This window comes from Balaenoptera borealis, assembly GCF_965194805.1.
Source record: "Balaenoptera borealis genome assembly, chromosome: 4".
In the NCBI taxonomy this organism is placed as follows: domain Eukaryota; kingdom Metazoa; phylum Chordata; class Mammalia; order Artiodactyla; family Balaenopteridae; genus Balaenoptera; species Balaenoptera borealis.
In genome coordinates this window covers 119,208,715-119,225,485 of record NC_138861.1, presented here as the reverse complement: position 1 = coordinate 119,225,485, position 16,771 = coordinate 119,208,715, and the positions used below count along the sequence as shown (strand labels likewise).

Genomic DNA, 16,771 nt, shown 5'->3' with positions numbered 1-16,771 from the left:
CTCTGGCAATAAGGAAGATCAACAGCACTAGAAGTAGTTAAAGCCTTACTGGTACTTAGTTTGGATTTCTCCAGAAGCAAACTCTTTGACAAGAATTCAATTGCAAATAGTTTACTTAAAAGGGGAAGGAAACATGGAAACACAAATAAGGGAGTTGGGAAGTGAGGCAGAAAAGGGAAGGAAGCCAATAAATGATGTGTTATCAAGCCAGTGATCACTCTGGGCAACTGGAGCTTAATCCCCCTGGGCAAACTCTGGAAGCCAGTGCAGAACACACTTCAGAACTAGCCCACACAAAGGGTGAGAGAGCTGGGGTATTTATACACCAACGGCTGTTAAAGGCTGATCATGGGGACATTAATTCCCCAGCATTCCCGGGCTGTCTTATGGGCAGCAAAGCAGGCCCCAGAGGCAAGAGAAGACCTCAGGCAAAGCATACAAGTGCTGCAGCTGGAAGCCTGGCAGTAGTACACTGACTTGATAAAGGTGGAGATGTGGACAGGGCTCCAATAGATGCTGCTAGATACTAAACTGAGGTCAAAAGGGAATAGAAAAGGAAATAGCTTTCTCATTACTTGAGTCAAAGGAATTTATGGCGAGCCTGTTCATCACTCAAAATCATCTCCCATACCACCAAGCTAAGATTCCTCCACCCCGGGAAATCTTCAGATACCTGGTAAGGCCTGAAGCAGTTCAGGAGGTATAGAGCCTAACCCAACAACTGTCCTGAGGGGCCTGGCCAAATCTCATCCATACCAGGTTACTGAAAAAAACAGACTTTTTAAAATATTTTAAAATTTAAATTTATTTTCCTCCTTATCAGTTAGAAATAGCCTCATCATATCTGCCTGCCCAACAGAGTGGTCCAAAAGTTTCTTCTCTATGGAAGCAAGTCATTAGGATGAAAACCTACATTGACAACATAGACAAATCAGAGTATGGTTGGTCATTTTAAAACGGATTTTTAACCCATAAAAAAGACATCAAATTCCTTCAAGTAATAGTTTCTCGGATTCATTTAAAATATGATTTATTTATAAATATCAAGCTTCACCCATCCATAGCTCACAACAATAACAAGGGATAAAGTATACAGGTTCCAAGTGCTACCAAATGGTATGTACGTATTTTTATAGATATTCTTTCATCAACAAATATTTGTTGGACTCTTTCTGTATATCAGGAACTATTCTAGGTACCTGGAGATAGAGCAACGAAGGAAACACAAAAAATCCCTTCCCTCCAGGAAACTACACCCTAGTGGGGAAGATAGTCAGTAAATAAATAAATAATATGTACAGGATGTCAGCTGGCAATAAGTGTTACAAACAAAGCAGGAAAAGAGGATAGGGAGTACCACTGGCTGGGGAGGCATTATAATTTTAAATAGGGTGATCAGAGAAGACCTGACTGACAAGAAATATTCGGAAAGACCCAAAGGAGGTGAGGGAGTAAGCCATGTGAAGATCTGGGAAAGATAACTACGAAGAGAAGAAATAGCCTATGCGGAGATCCTGGAGCAAGATCCTCCCTGAGATTTGAGAAACAGCAAGGAAACTGGTAAGGCTGGTGCAGAGTAAGCAAGGGGAAGAGCAGTAGGAGATGAGACCAGAGAAGTCAGGGGTGAGTGGGGATCACGTAGGGTCTTGTAGAACTTGTGAAACTGTAAACTACTGGAGAGTTCTGTGCAAGGAAAGACCTGAACTGACTCAGGTTTAAAAGGATCCCCCTGGCAGCTTTGCAGACAACAGGCAGAGACAGGGAGACCAGTTGGGAGGCTGTTGTCAAAATCCAGATGAAAGATGATGGCAACTTGAACCAGGTTGGTGAGAAGTAGTTGGTTCTGGCTATATTTTACAAGTAAAGGCTTTGTAGATAGATTAGATATGGGAACATAAGAGAAATATCACAGTGAAGAATGGCTGTAACGCTTTTGGCATGAGCAGCAAAAAAACAGACCTATCATTTCCTGAGAGAGAGAGGACTATGGAGGAGCAGATTTGGGGAAAGATCAGAAGTTGGATTTTGAACGTGTGAAGTTTCAGACACCTATCAGACATCCAGATGGAGGGTCTGCAGGCAGTCGAAGCAAGTCTGTGCGTCAGGGGTTAGGTCTAGGCCAAGGATATGACTCTGGGAGTTGCTGGCATCTACAGTGTATTTAAAGGCCTGAGACTGGATGAGGTCAACAAGGGGATAAATTACCTAGAAGAGAAGGGGCTGAGAGGCTGAGCCACAGGGGCACACTGCACCAACCAGAGGTCAGGGAGAATATGGGGAGCAAGCAGAGGAGACTGAGGGGTGGCCCAGGAGGCCAGGAAAGAACCAGAAGCTGATGGCATCCTAGAGGCAAGTGAAGAAAGTGTTTGAAGACAGAGTAATCAACTGTGTCAAACGCTGATGGTGGATCAAACAAGGAGATTGAGAACCAACCATCAGATTTAGCCGTTTTGGTGGAGAGCTGGGGCTAAAAGCACGTCTGCAGTGTGTTCGAGAGAGAAGGGGTGAAGAGGAATGTACTTCCATTTGCCACCCTCTTTGTGTCGGTGATTTTAGCACTGTTTGGAACCAAAAGAAATGTCTGATTTTTTCCCCCAACAAAATTAAGTATAATTGAATATTAGCTCTGCTCAATTTAATTTAAACTGACTAGTTCAGGTTAAAAAAACAGCTTTTTCTTCTACAGTAGGGTGTTTTGCCTAAGATATTTAATAATTGGTTTAACTTTCTGCTTTACTTTTTACATGAACAAAATATTGGCTACATACTATAATATGTGTGGTATATCTGGTAGATATTCTGCGTATGTAGTCTCTGTAGTAAGTGACCTGTTGTATATAATTTACATAAGTCAGTAAATATGTATCTCCTTCTGTTCCCATCTGGTGAGGCACCAATAATCTAGAAGATAGGAAAAAGAAGACAGTAAGAAGAAAAAGGAAAGCAAGCAATACTTCTGAATTATCTCCAACCTGATGATGGAGTTAGTTCCATTTAAATCTAGTATCGACAGAAGGGATGAACACAAAGTCACATTCATCAGTGTTCACAGCATCAGAGGCTGGGAGCACAATTACTGACTCATGCACAATGTAAATTACCAAAATAAAAAGAGAAATTGCTCTTTCCTTTTAAATTAAATCTGTGACATGTTGATCTGAATACAATCCTGAGTTTTTAACTATATAAATTAGTCATAATGTCTGCAGTATCATTTCTATTTGATTGTAAATTCTTCTTTCATCTTACTAAGACTAGAAGAAACTACAAGAAAATAGGACCTCACTCATCCCCTGGTTAACTAGAAGTGAGAGCGGTTTTACTCAAAGGATCATAGTCCTAGGCTATAAATGTAATTATTGTTGTTTTCTTTATTTCTTTTTCTTTTTTTTCCTTCAATAAAAAAGGAGCAGAATGCCATTTGCAGCAACATGGAAGGACCTAGAGACTGTCATACTGAGTGAAGTAAGTCAGACAGACAAAGAGAAATATCGTATGATATCGATTATGTGCGGAACCTAAAAAGAAATGACACAGATGAATGTATTTACAAAACAGAAATGGACTCACAGACTTAGAGAATGTTATGGTTACCGCAGGTGGAAGGGTAAAGGGAAGGGATAGTTAGGAAGTTTGGGATGGACATGTACACACTGCTATATTTTAAAAGGATAACCAACGAGGACCTACTGTAGAGCACAGGGAACTCTGTTCAATGTTATGTGGCAGCCTGGATGGGAGGGGAGTCTGGGGGAGAATGGATACATGTATATGTATGGCTGAGTTGCTTTGCTGTACACCTGAAACTATCACAACATTAATCAGCTATATTCCAATATAAAATAAAAAGTTAAAAAAAAAAAGGAGCAGAAAGAGACAGTATAGCTGAAATAGAATTACTTCCATAAATTGTTTCTTCCACAGTGCTGGAAACCCTAAGATAACAGTCCTGTATTCAAATGTGAGAGGCAGAAAATGTAATTTACTTCAAGCATTATGTGAAACAGAATAGATTTTTAAAAAAATAGACCATAGTAAGTGAAATACTCACAGTAACTAATATACAACGTCCATTTGATTTTCAACCTTTTTTCATATTTAGTAATTAAAAAGTAGACATAATGACGATTTTCATTTAAAGATCATTTTTGCTGTTGCTATTGTTGGAATAATGAATATAATTAATTATAGGGCATTAACTCTTGCATGGAAAATAAACAAACAAAAAAATACCCACTTTGGTTTACAAATGAAGGGGAGAGACAAAAGAAAGTATTTAGTTATTAAGTAAACTTCCTCTCGCTTATTTTTCTCAGATTATAATTTTTACTGTTTCCCTCTGTCTAACTGTCCTTCTCATAGAAATGAATCTTTTTTATTACCTTAATTTTCAGCTCACTTATAATTTCTTACCTACATAGCCACTATGCAAAGGTGTTTTCTTACCTAAGTGACTGTTTCTGGTGACCAACTGACCACCTTGGGCACCAAACCATCCTTCCTATCAGTTCTTAATTCCCTTCATGTTCAGGGGTCGAACTATGAAATTCTCATAGCCCACCAGTGGAAACAGTTTGTCAAGTGATTTCACACCCCACATGCTGCAGGGCCCATGAAGAAAGGGGGACAGATGGAAGGCATGCGCGGGCAAGACGGCAGCTCAGGAATGTCCTGCAGTCCATACCTGGAGCGAGTCCTGAATGTCGTTTTCACGTTATTGTTTTTATTTCCTTCACAGCATGCCGTATCTCTTTGGACTACCAGGATAGTAACCCAAGAAGTTCTGACACTTAGCTAGGAAATCGTCTGACCTGAACCCTACTGCAGTTCATTCCACAGCCCTCTTTTGGGACAGCTCTGACCTGTTTACTGATTGGATTGTTCTGGCATGGGTGTTTGAACCCATATTTAAGTTGATGGAATTTTCCCCTTCCTGGAAGTCCAGGTTTATCTTCATGTTAGAGAAAGAAAGACAGAGACAGAGAAGACAAGAACGTCAACTATTTTACAATAAGGGGAAAAAACATCAGTCTACATCCCATCTCTATATTTTAACACTTCCCACAAGAGAAATCCAGGAAATGTGCTTTTTTCCCCCCCAATGAGTACAATTTTGTGCCACAGCCAAGAGACCCTCCTGTTTGCTGTGCTCAACTGCATGTATCCAGTGGACTAGATCAGAGGCCAGAGGAACGCTAAGCTCAGCAGGCATGTGCTGGGGGCACGCTTCATCGGCCGTATTGCTCTGCTGTGTCTCTACACCCACCAAAGATCCTCACATTCCCAAGTCTCTGGGATGCAGCTGCCTCTGGAAATCACCCCATCACTTCCTTCTCAACTTACCCCCACGGTCTTCTCCCCCAAACATCCGTGTCTAGAGCACCCGAGACTTCTTCTGACTGTTGTGTCTGTTGGGACCACAAACATCATTGCATCCATTATGCTGGAAAACAATTTGCAATACAAATATTTCAGTGAATTCACTTGGTCAGTGTTTCAATTCAGCATTTCAACAGTCAACCAAATACTATGAGTTCCATTTCTTCCCTTCCTATAAAGTACATTATTAGCACATTTTCTGGAAGGCATATTTATTTATTTTAATATTTATTTATTTAATTTTTGGCTGCATTTGGGTCTTAGTTGTGGCACACGGGCTTTTTGTTGTGGCGCATGGGCTCTGTAGCTGCGGCACGAACCCCGCAGCACATGGGACCTTAGTTCCCCAACCAAGGATCGAACCCACGTCCCCTGCATTGGAAGGCGGATTCTTAAAACACTGGACCACCAGGGAAGTCCTGGAAAGGCATATTTCAACCTGACAAGTTTTTCAAATGGAGGAATTAAATCACAGAGTTTAAGGGAAATGTGCAAGGCAGTAAGAACACACGACATGTCACGAAAAATGTAGCTTAAAAAGTTGCTTCAAAATAAGTTCATCCCATATTTCTGGGGATTTCTGGGATGATTGAAATGTTGTGTATCTTGATTGGAGTGATGATTTCACACGTGTATATATTTATTAAAACTCATTGAATTGTACACTTAAGACCTGTGCATTTCACTGTTTAAATTTTATCTTAAAAATTAAAAAGCCCACCCTTTCTGATTGCTATAAACTATAAGAGCCCCTTTGTATTAACTTCCACATACCTACCAGTTGGCCCTGAAACTGCGTCTGCTGTGATGCAGTGGCTCCAACACTAGCGCTTCTGCCTCATCCTCTCCTTTTCCTTGATTTACTTTCTTTTCTTTTTCTTTCTTTTTTGTTATTATTGTCAAAATTCCCTAGGATCAGCTCTTTTATTTTTAAAATCTTTGTTTAACATATTACATTTTAACATTTTTCATCTTCGTCTTTTACTAATATTGATTCACTGCATATAAATGTTTTGAAAGGCACAAAGAAGAAGATAAAAATCACCCATGTCTTCACTATTCAAGGAAAAATACTGTCAGTATTTTATGTCTAGACTTCTGGGTATATTCAATAGATACTGACTGACTGCCCAGTTTGTGGCAGGGCTTGTCCCAGGCACCAGGTATACTGTGGTAAGCAAGACAGTGCCCAGCCCTCACAGAGCTTGCATGCTAATAAATGATACGTACAGAGGGATTTTTTTAAATGAGGCACAATTGTACTTACTCCTTTATAAGCTGCTTTTTCCACTTAGCAATATATCACTAATATATCTGCAAGTGAATAAAAATTGTTTGACGTCATTTTCATAGCTGCATAGTGCTCCCTGGTACAGCTATATTAGAACTTATTAAATAAATCCCCTAGTTCAAACAACTAGACCTTTCAAAGTTATAACCTACATTCCTATAAACACCTCATTAAGAGTCTTTTGAATATATCTTTCATGATCTTCTTGCTGGCAAAATAACTTTGGGAATCATTGTTAACATAACTGTTTTCCTTTAAACACCCTCCTCTTTAGTGGTGGCATAAGCTTAATCCTTAATTCTCTGTACTTTTGATGAAAGACGCTATAGGTCATTTTCAAAGTCACAGTAAAGGAGGACATCTTCATGTACTTATATCCAAGTAATGCCTTTCTACTATAAAGGTATATCAAGGCCTTGGAGGTAGATACCTCACCAGAAGCTTCTTTACCCATTTCTTCCAGGAAATTATCCTGGTCTCTTTATTGCATCAGGGCTTAAATCTCTGAAATGGGCGGAGTGATTTTTGCAACTATAAAGCATTTGCCTAAGCCTAAGGCTAATGCCTTATGAAGGTATCTTGGTTGAAAACTCCAGGCACAGGACAGAGGGAGATTTACTATCTGGCCCATGTGTGGCCAAGAAGCAATTGAGGAAGTAAAACTGAAAATGAAGTCTGGGTGGGAGTGGGAGCTCTCCACATTATTTATTTCCTGACGAAACTTTGATCCTAGAGAATATTGAGCTTAGCAGTTTTGCAGGGGAGGAGAAAGTCATTCTTGAAAACATAATACAGGAAATCTTCAACTTACATATTTCCCACGGTTCAATAGTTAAATCTATTATTCAGAATGTAGAAAAATACTCAAAGAAACAATTCAGCAACACACTTGAACTACTTTTCATTGAGCCCCTCTTACGTGCAAAGAACTGTTTACAGTACACTTAAGATGATGACCACAATCTCAAGCTAGTTCACACACTTATTTCACCCTCCCATGAAGGTGAAAGCCTATATTTGCCATGAAAAAAGTATATAACAACATATTATCATAATATTCTTTGATACCTTTTTGATCACCTACTGTTTTCAGGGAACTGTTCAAGGTATGGGGGGTTGGGGGTGGATACAAAGATGATCTGGACAAAACGTGTCATTAAAGGGTTGATGGACTACAGCTGCCCTCGTGTTACTGCAGATGTGCTGCTGAGCCCTCCACACAGGGCTAGCCTGACCTGAGAGCGCTGTAAGTGGACCACATGCCAAATTTGAAAAAACTTAATATGAAATAAAGATCTTTTATTAATAAGCTTTGATAATGATTACATGTTGAGGGGGCTTTCCTGGTGGCGCAGTGGTTGAGAATCTGCCTGCCAATGCAGGGGACACGGGTTCGAGCCCCGGTCTGGGAAGATCCCACATGCCGCGGAGCAACTAGGCCCGTGAGCCACAATTGCTGAGCCTGCGCGTCTGGAGCCTGTGCTCCGCAACAAGAGAGGCCGCGACAGTGAGAGGCCCACGCACCGCGATGAAGAGTGGCCCCCGCTTGCCGCAACTAGAGAAAGCCCTCGCACAGAAATGAAGACCCAACACAGCCATAAATAAATAAATTAATAAATTAAGTAATTAATTTAAAAAAAAAAAAAGGAGGCTCAATCCTGACCCTCCAGTTTGGTGTATTTACTCTGATGGAACTCACTGGAAAATTGTTCCGCTCCATGCTTCACTGTGCCTGTGTAGATGTGTTTTCTGGGCATTGGATGTAGTTCCTGTCAGTCAGGCACTTTCCTGGAGCACTAAAATGTACAGATTACACACATCAAAGGCAGGCTGCAACCACTGTAGATGAAATTTACACAAATCTACGCTGCGAGTAACTGGATAAACAATGAGACTAATGACCTTGTTCTGCATTAATCTCCATATGGCTCTGTTGGTACTGCTCTTGCCTTCAGGCAAGAAGGTTGTGGCTTTGGCTTCTAGCCTCAAACCAGGGATTAGGCGCTGGCCCAGTGCTGACAAGAGCCCAGAGCCCTGCTCCTACAGCCCAGGGAGCCTGAGAAGACTACACAGCCCATCCATTTTAAGAGGTACATTTACCATGATTCAAGAAACACCCCTATTACCATATTCACTGAGGAAACTAATTTATAAAAGTAAGAAAATCCTTTAGCCACGCACCCCCTTCAGAGAATTTATTTACTTCCAGAGGGCCCCAGGTTTTCCCTGAGTATTTTCAGGGCCTCCCTACTGTCCCCACAAAATAAGACAGAACCCTCGGTGCCTTGGCGCATGTCCCTCTTTCAGCCAAGAATAAATTTCAAAATGGCTGCGTCTATAAAGAAGAGTGAAAGGAAGGACTGATGTTGACCAGTGAACTTGTTCAGCATTCACGTCTCATCTGGGACTTTGGGGAAAAGCTATGTTAAAACTGGAAGGTTTCCCTCTCCTAAGTGCCCCCCACCCCGCCTCCACATTGCTAGAGAGTCCCTTCAACACTGTTTACGAAATCTGCTTGTTGCTGCTAGCAGAGACGGTGGAAAGAGCTGGAACATCTCTGGAGGATCCGGTACCCGGGCAGCCTTGGGCCACAGTAACAGGGGACTGGAACACTGGACACCACCCCTTACTCCTGCTTTCATCACTCTGTACGCAGGTCACAGTGAAAAGTTTATACTGGGAGGTGGAGCCCAGGAAATGATTCCGTCCATGGGGTTACCTTAGGTTAGAAAGGGTCATGCATGAAGCACACTCAGCTAAACGCCCAAAGTGCTACACATATGGCACTCCTGTCACCTCACAGTCAGCCCGAGCCATAATCTTTATTGCCCTGTAAACTTGAGATGCCTCCATCTAAGATATGTAATCACATTCTGTTCTGAGACATAAGTTCCGGTGTCCCAAGGAACACCTCTAATACACCTTACCAGTCACTCTCCTTGTGTCTGTATTTCTGTTGTTGTTTTTGAGTATCTTCCCCATATACATGTTGCTCCTTTCACAGGCCACCGTGTTACCCAGGCTATTAGCAGAGTTACCGGGAGCTGTGCCAAATGCCTCACAAAAATATCCCACACGCAGTGCCATTTTTCCTCAGCAATTTATCAATGCATTAAGAGTCCATCATACACATGAGGAAGAGTTAAGGCACATTCCCTCTCTTCCTGGAATGTTCCTTCTGCCATCACACTCACTCTGGGGATAACAAACGCCAAGGTGATTTTGGTGCCTTTGTAACTCAACAGTGGCTGTCTGAGTGTGAAACCATCGCCATTTGCTCCTGTGGTAAAGATTCCTAGTGCTTTAGAAGATTTTTGTTCAAAACTTACAGGTCTCCTTAAGAATCGTCTTTGCTTCATACCCACATTTGTATATTTTTACATGCATTATCTCACTGAATTATTACAACAGTCTTGTTAAGTAGGCTCTTAGTACACCTATTTTGCAGAAAGGAAACTGAGTTCTGGACAAGGTCAAATGGTTTGCCTGAGGTCACCACAGCATGAGAGGAAGTGAGGGCAACCACCTTCAACGCAGGATTTCCGACTCTTTGCTTTACACTATTGCAAAGCTGTCTCTTTATATCGGTTACTTCTGAAACAACAGAACATTGCTGAAAAAGTCTATTCAAGAAGAGGCCTTAGAGGGTGTTTTTTTTTGTTGTTTTTGTTTTTGTGTTTTTGCCTTAAAGACAGGACACTTCTGGCTAGTCAGCGAGTCAGAAAAGCTTTCCAAAGTCGGTCAATAACAGGATTTCAAATCATAGAGACCAGCTGTGATTAGTGAGTGCTTTGGTAAGGAAAACTACGTGGCACACCGTACGGTGTGTAGAAAAAGCAGCACTCTGCACAACGAACGTGTGCACACGTGTGTGTCAACGTTCTCTTCCCAAATGTGGCCGCAGAATAAAGTGTGAAACATACTGAAATAAAACAATATTTATGGCTGAAGAAATTCGGATTCACATAACGGTAATTACGAACAAGATATTTTCCGTAATAAAATTACTGCAAAACAAAATCCGGAGAAACTAAGTGTTTCCCTATGTCCTCTTTATTCTACTCCATGTGCTCAAGAATGGTTGCGGGAAAGAAAGAGTACAGGAAGCAGAGGCAGAACGAGAGTCCTAGCGAGACGGCCTCTGTTGAGGGTTGGTTTTGCTTTAGAAACTGGAATGTGTCCAGGCTTGATTTTTATTTTCAATTCACATTTCAGATCCAGCTCCCCAAACTCTTTGATCTTTCTCCCTGTCTCCTTACCCGGAAGAGAACCCTTGGCCTTCTCAGCTGGGAGCTGGGAGCACACGTGGAAAGACTGGCTCGGATCCATATTCTTGCCAAATTTAGTCACACAAAGGGGCCTGCAAGGGAAAAAAGAAAGGATGAAAGCGGCAGCCGCCAAGACTTCAAAGACTACGCCGCCTCGCCGGGCCCTGCGCAGGCGCCGCCCTCCGCGGATATAAGGTGCGGCTCGCGCGCGCAGGCGGCCTTTTTGCGCGGCCGCTCCGCGCGCGTCCCCGGCCTGAGGGCGGGTGGAGGGGGACGAGCGGCGGAGGAAAAGGGCCGAAGGGCTGGCCGCGGCGCTCGCGCTACCAGCCGGCAGCCCGAGGCTGGTCCGCACGCCAAGTTGAGACGCCTGAGGAAAGTTTTCAGAAAGGCGGAAAAAGAATTTCACGTCCAGCCCACTAGGCGAGCCGTCCTGCGGCCCGCAAATGTATTCCAGCTCCCCCATCCATTCCATTCCATTCTGGGGATCCCTTTGCAGACGTAACGCCGGCTTCTCTGTGCGGGAGCCCGAGTCCCCGAGGGCGGTTGATGGGGTTCCCGTCGCGGAGCCGAGCGGTGTGGGCGCGTGGCGGGGCGCTCTCGGGCCCGTGCCCCTCCTCCAAGCCCACTCCGCGTCCGCTCGTTCCAGTCCTTGAACACCCCAGCTTGCCTCCTCTCCCTCTGGGCGCCCCCGTGACGTGAGCCCCCGCCTCCAGCTTGGCAGAGGGTCCGCCGGCCGAGCCCACAGACTGTAGGGTGGGATGTGGCCCTCCCTCGTGGGCCGTGGGAGGACGCCCACACCCACCCCAGCGAGACGCGGACCCCGCGCCTGGCCCGCCCGAGCGCGGCAGATGCCACCGGAGGGCTCCGTGGGCGGACCCCGCGAGGCTGCGCGGAGCTGCGGGCGCCAAGGGGCGCCGGCCCCACGGAAGCCCGGCGTCCGCAGGCGGCCGGATTTGGGAACATTTTCACGGTCCCTTGGGTTCTCGGTTACCCCGGCGGGTGGGGGGTTGAGTTTGTTTGTCTTAGGAGGAAGCAAGAAGAGGCGGAAGAACCCCTGGGACACAAACTGCCGTTTCCCTCGCCATCCCTCCCCCCTTTCCGAGAAGTCCGTTAAACTGAAGATGCCCACAGCTTTAGTCCCCTGGTGACACTGGGGTGGGAGATCGGGGGTGCCGGCGTTCCATCCCTGGAATCACATTATTCGTTTTTCTTGTCCTTCACGCTTCTCTCTCTTCCGTAGGCCCCCGCCACCTCCTTCCTCCTTCCTCTGGGATCCCACCAAAGTTGTAGCTGGGAGAGAGTCCAGGCCACACAAAGGGGTGGGGGGAGACCCGGAGCCCGGGCGGGGGGTTAGGAGGGCTGAGGAGGCGGAGAGGGCTCTGAAGGGCACCGCGCTTTTCTCTCCTCCCTGTAATTAAGGACTCACTTGAGTGTCTGTAGCTGACTCGACTCGACAGCAAAATCGCCCACCCCCGACCCCGGCGGGGAGGAGGGGTCTCTGGTATTGGTGTGGGTCAACCTCCTAGCTCCCCAGTCCGCACCCGCGGGGGCTGGACCGCGTTTACCCTGCTGGTTTCGAGAAACGTCTTTGCAGCCCCCTCTCCTCTGTTCCGGCGCAGGGTGGGCGCCTCGCCCGTCCACGCGCAGCGCGGGGGACGACGCCCGGCTCAGAAGGAAGCGTTGATAGAAAACAAGTCACAGTTCGCTCCCAAACTAAACCCCAACCAACCAAAGCCACCGAAAGGGGGAAAACCAAAAGCAAGCCAGCCAGCCCCCTAGCAATTGTTTCACGGTCGGAATTAAATCACATCAAAACGCCCCCTGAAACCCACATCCTGAAGGAGTGAACCTGCAACAGCTAACCTCCAGTCGTTCGCCCGAGTTCACACGAACAACCTGCCTCTGCATCCGAGGGAAGGGGGCGGCGGGCGGCGGTGTCTCTCCCGCTCCGCACCCATCACATCCCGGACCTTGCGCCCGAAGAGGCGGTTTGCATATCTTAATAGCAGCCCTCGCGCGAATTAGAAGAGACCTCTCCGTGACAGAAATGCCTTTGCCAGGAACTTCACCGAACCTGTAGGGAGGGAGGAACATCTTCCCAGGGTTACTTCGCCCCTCCTGCGTCTCCCAGCTTCCCCCCCCCCCCCCGGGAGAGGCAGACTTCACGTGGAAATGTCAATCTCCCTCCCAGACAAAGCTTTTTAAAAAAACTTGAGTGAATGTCTTCTAGTCAAGCTCCTTTTAAGTGCACCTCGTCAGAAGATTTGCAGCAATGCAAAGGACAATCAGCCAACACCCCGCACGCCACGGGGAGGGAAACCAGCCACGCACATAGAGTAAGGCGCTGGGTGATTTCGTTAGAAACAACGTTTCCAAAGGAGAGGTTTGCCGCAAAATAGAGAACGCAGCCACCTACCCGCGGCCCTTCTGGTAAACAGTTCCCACTAGTTATTGTTCCCAAAATTCCTATCTTCTCGAGCTCCTAATCTCCAGGACACCTGGAGCTGAGTTCCAAATGACTCGGGGAGTCCAGATAATTAACATGAAGGAGTAAATGGGATTCGAATTAGTTGCAACACTTTAACGGGGGGTGGGGGATGTAGGAGTCGTCATTTAATCTCTCTTTGGCTTCCAGAAAATACCCGCTGGCCATTCTGTGTGCCCCCCCCCTCCGCCCCCCGACAGTTTGATGAAAAGGAACGTCTACTCTGGCTGCTTTGGTGAAACTGCATTTTCCAGTTCTTTTTCTGTCGGTCAAATTGGAGCATTTGTGGGAGGACTTTTTACTTTGTTTTCCCATATTTCTTTTAGAACAGAGGGTATAAATGTCTGACATAGCTATATGTTCACATCTCTGAGACATTACACTCACACTGGTGCATAACTTCAAGGGAAGTTGCATAATGCTACCGACCAAAAAAATAAAATTGGGTTTTCCCCCATCTTTTTAGTATTGCCTTACACATCGTAGCAGATTATTCTTTTTGTTGTTGTTGTTTTTCCTCTAAGGCATAGCACTGTCAGCTATTTACAGTGGATTTAATGTTTTACTCTTCCTGGCTCCCATCACTAGCCCTCTAATTTTACCCCAACCCCCCAGATAGAATTTATCGTGTGACTACTGGCCATGCTCTATGTGACCAGGTGAACCCTTTAAATGATAGTTTTAAAAATTGCTTCCTAGTGAATTCCCATCTCTATCAAGTAACTATCAGTAAGTGAAGTTTTGAGTGTTCATTTAGAGCACTGTTAAGGTCTTTACTTATACGATGTCTAGCAGCATGCAATTACCCCCTTAGGAAAAGAAGAGGGATCTTTGCATGACTATTCCTGTATAATACGGCTAAAGTCTGATTCTGTAATGTTTTCCCTATTTTCAGTTTGAGGGACATGAAGACACATTTCTTCCTGCCGCTTGTTTACTGTTCTGAGGTTTCACAGATGGCTACTGTATTGGGTATAATAATTTTGCTTGGATTTTTAACTGAGGGGGTTTGAGAGCCAAGGAATAAAATGTAATGTGTTTTCAAACTTCAGTTTCGTTTATAATGTAACTTTCATAAAGCATCTCCTTAAAAGTCCTGTCGTTGTACAAAATGCATCAAAGAGACGGCAGAGGCTGGGGAATTTTTGAGGTTGGATTCGGATTTGCATCTTCAAGGGTCTCTTTGAGCCCGCAGTCCGAGGTGCCAGAGACTGCCCTGTCCTCCCTCCTGCTACTGGCTTCACTCTCCTGGGTCCTTTTGCCTTTTCTTCCCCCTACTTGGGTTGTTTTTTCATTCTTTATGAGGTTCCCACACATCGTGGCATGTATCTTCGAAAATCCACGAGCGACCTAGCATAACTCTCTGTGAGCATCCCATGGTGAGGATGTAATGAAAAAGATCTTGCTTAAAAAGCGATAATTAAGATCCAGTCTTCAGTTTTTCCTTCCTCCTCCTATATTTCTCGGTAAGCCTGGAGGTTTTATTTTTGCCAGCATGTGTTCCCTTGTCCTTTTACAATGTATTTAAGAAAGCCACAACTCTTTCTTGTTCTTCTTGCTTCCGTTCTGTCTTACTAGTTGAGCAATGTGTTATGTTTTCCCCTTTTCCTTCTCTGTGTCCCCGATTCCCGCCTCATCCCCTCTGTCAGAGCATCTATCAATGTGGTGTCGATCACAGCTGCGGCGGCTTCTCTTTCATCTTCTTCCCACTGGTAGAGCAAGGGAGGGAGAGAGGGAGGCGGAAAGGAGGTGGGGGAGAGACTGGCAGAGGAAGGAGGGGGGGTGGGTGGGAAGGGAACAAGGAAGAGACACTTAGATGATGAAGTTAAACCGTTGGGGCAGAGTTTCTTGTCAATTTCACGCGGGCAAAGCGTCTCTCTCGTGGGTTACAAGAAGCGCCGGGTCCTTCCTGCGCTCGCCAAGTTGCCTGAATCTTTCCTCTAGGCGCGCGCGCGCGCACACACACACACAAACACACACCCCAAAACCTAGGACTCGTCCTACAGGCTCTGGAAAAAAAAAAAAAAAAGTCCTCAATCACCTCCTCCTTCTCGCCGTCCCCCACCTCCCCCCCGCCCCCCCCCCCCAGCGGGCAGCCAAGGAGAGCTGGAGGCGGGGGAGGGGAAGGGGAGGAGAAGCGACGCAAGAGGGTAGCTTTTCAGCGCCGCCGAGGCGCGGGAGGAGGAGAAGCGGTGGGGAGGCGCTGCCGCTCACCTGCGGGGCAGGGCGCGGAGGAGGGACCAGGCTGCGCGCTCTCCGGCTGAGGAGCTGGGACGCGCCCGCAGCCCCGCACGCGGCCAAGCTCGGGGCGTCCCCCTCCCCCGGGCCTGGCGAACCCGAGGGGTGAAGCTCGTTGCTTTGACAAGCGGTGCGGCGGAGGCGTGGAGAGCGGCGAGCAAAAGAGCGAGCGAGCCAGACTGAGGAAACTCGAGACGGGAACAAAGAGGGGTCGGGTTGTGTGTGTGTGTGTGTGTGTGTGTGTCGGCTCCAGCTCGCGGCAGACTCTTTTGGGTCCCAGGCCCCTGCTGTGACTCCCCGAGACCCAGCCGTGCCCTCCACTGCCGACTCCCTGCACTCGCCGACACAAACTTTATTGGCAAACTTCTTCTCTTTCTCTTTCCCTCCTCCTCCGCCCCCACCTTTTCCTCCGGCAGATTAAATGCTCCTGGAGAAGGAAAACCGAAGCGAAAGGGAAGGAAATAAGAAGCTTTAAAACGGACATCTCCAATCCGGGTGGCTCTTTATTTTTTTTATCCTCCAGGAAGTGGACATTTCGTTATCTTCTGATTCTCTTTGCACCGTCTCTACTGGGACAAACGGAGCCGTTTTGCCTAGCTCCCTTCTTTTTTTGGAAAACAGACTCGCAGATCGGCATCTGGGAAAGCAAAGGTGGAGAGATTTGCGTAGAGACGCGCCGACGGACTCTCCACTGGCCTTTGGAGAGTCGAAACTCCTCCGGAACTGGCGTCCTCCGCGCGCAGACCCCGGAGACGCTGGGGGCGTGGGGCGGCCGCCCGGGCAGCCTAGCCTAGCGCGCGGCACAGACGCCCCCAGAGGTGCCGGCTGCGGCGGCCCTCGCATCGCTGTGTCTTTCGGCGTCGGGGACGGGCGCGGGCGTAGGTCTTCGCGGAGTGGGAAGGCGCGGGCGGCCACCGGGGCGCGGGCGCCGCTGCAGCAGCTCCGGCTGCCGGCCGCCAGCCCGGCGCTCTCCAGCCCGGCTTCCGCCCTCTCTCCTCCCTCACGCATCCTTCCAATTCTGCTTTTCCTCCTCCCCTTTTCGTTGACCCCTTCTCTTTTCTGCTGTCGCCTGGGGTGCTCCCCCAGCGGAGCGGAGATTACAGAGTGGTC

General features: G+C 46.6%; 1 protein-coding gene across 1 annotated transcript; it reads right to left on the bottom strand.

Moving 5' to 3' along the window:
- Positions 1-5,604: 5,604 nt before the first annotated feature.
- On the bottom strand, positions 5,605-16,669 carry LOC309627709 (uncharacterized protein; the record flags this gene model as incomplete). The annotated part of the gene is made up of 3 exons (XM_082389856.1): positions 5,605-8,466; positions 10,930-12,088; positions 16,358-16,669. The coding sequence occupies 3 exons, from the start codon at positions 16,667-16,669 to the stop codon at positions 8,447-8,449; spliced, it is 1,491 nt and encodes a 496-aa protein (XP_082245982.1). The 3' UTR covers positions 5,605-8,446.
- Between the last annotated feature and the right edge of the window lie 102 nt (positions 16,670-16,771).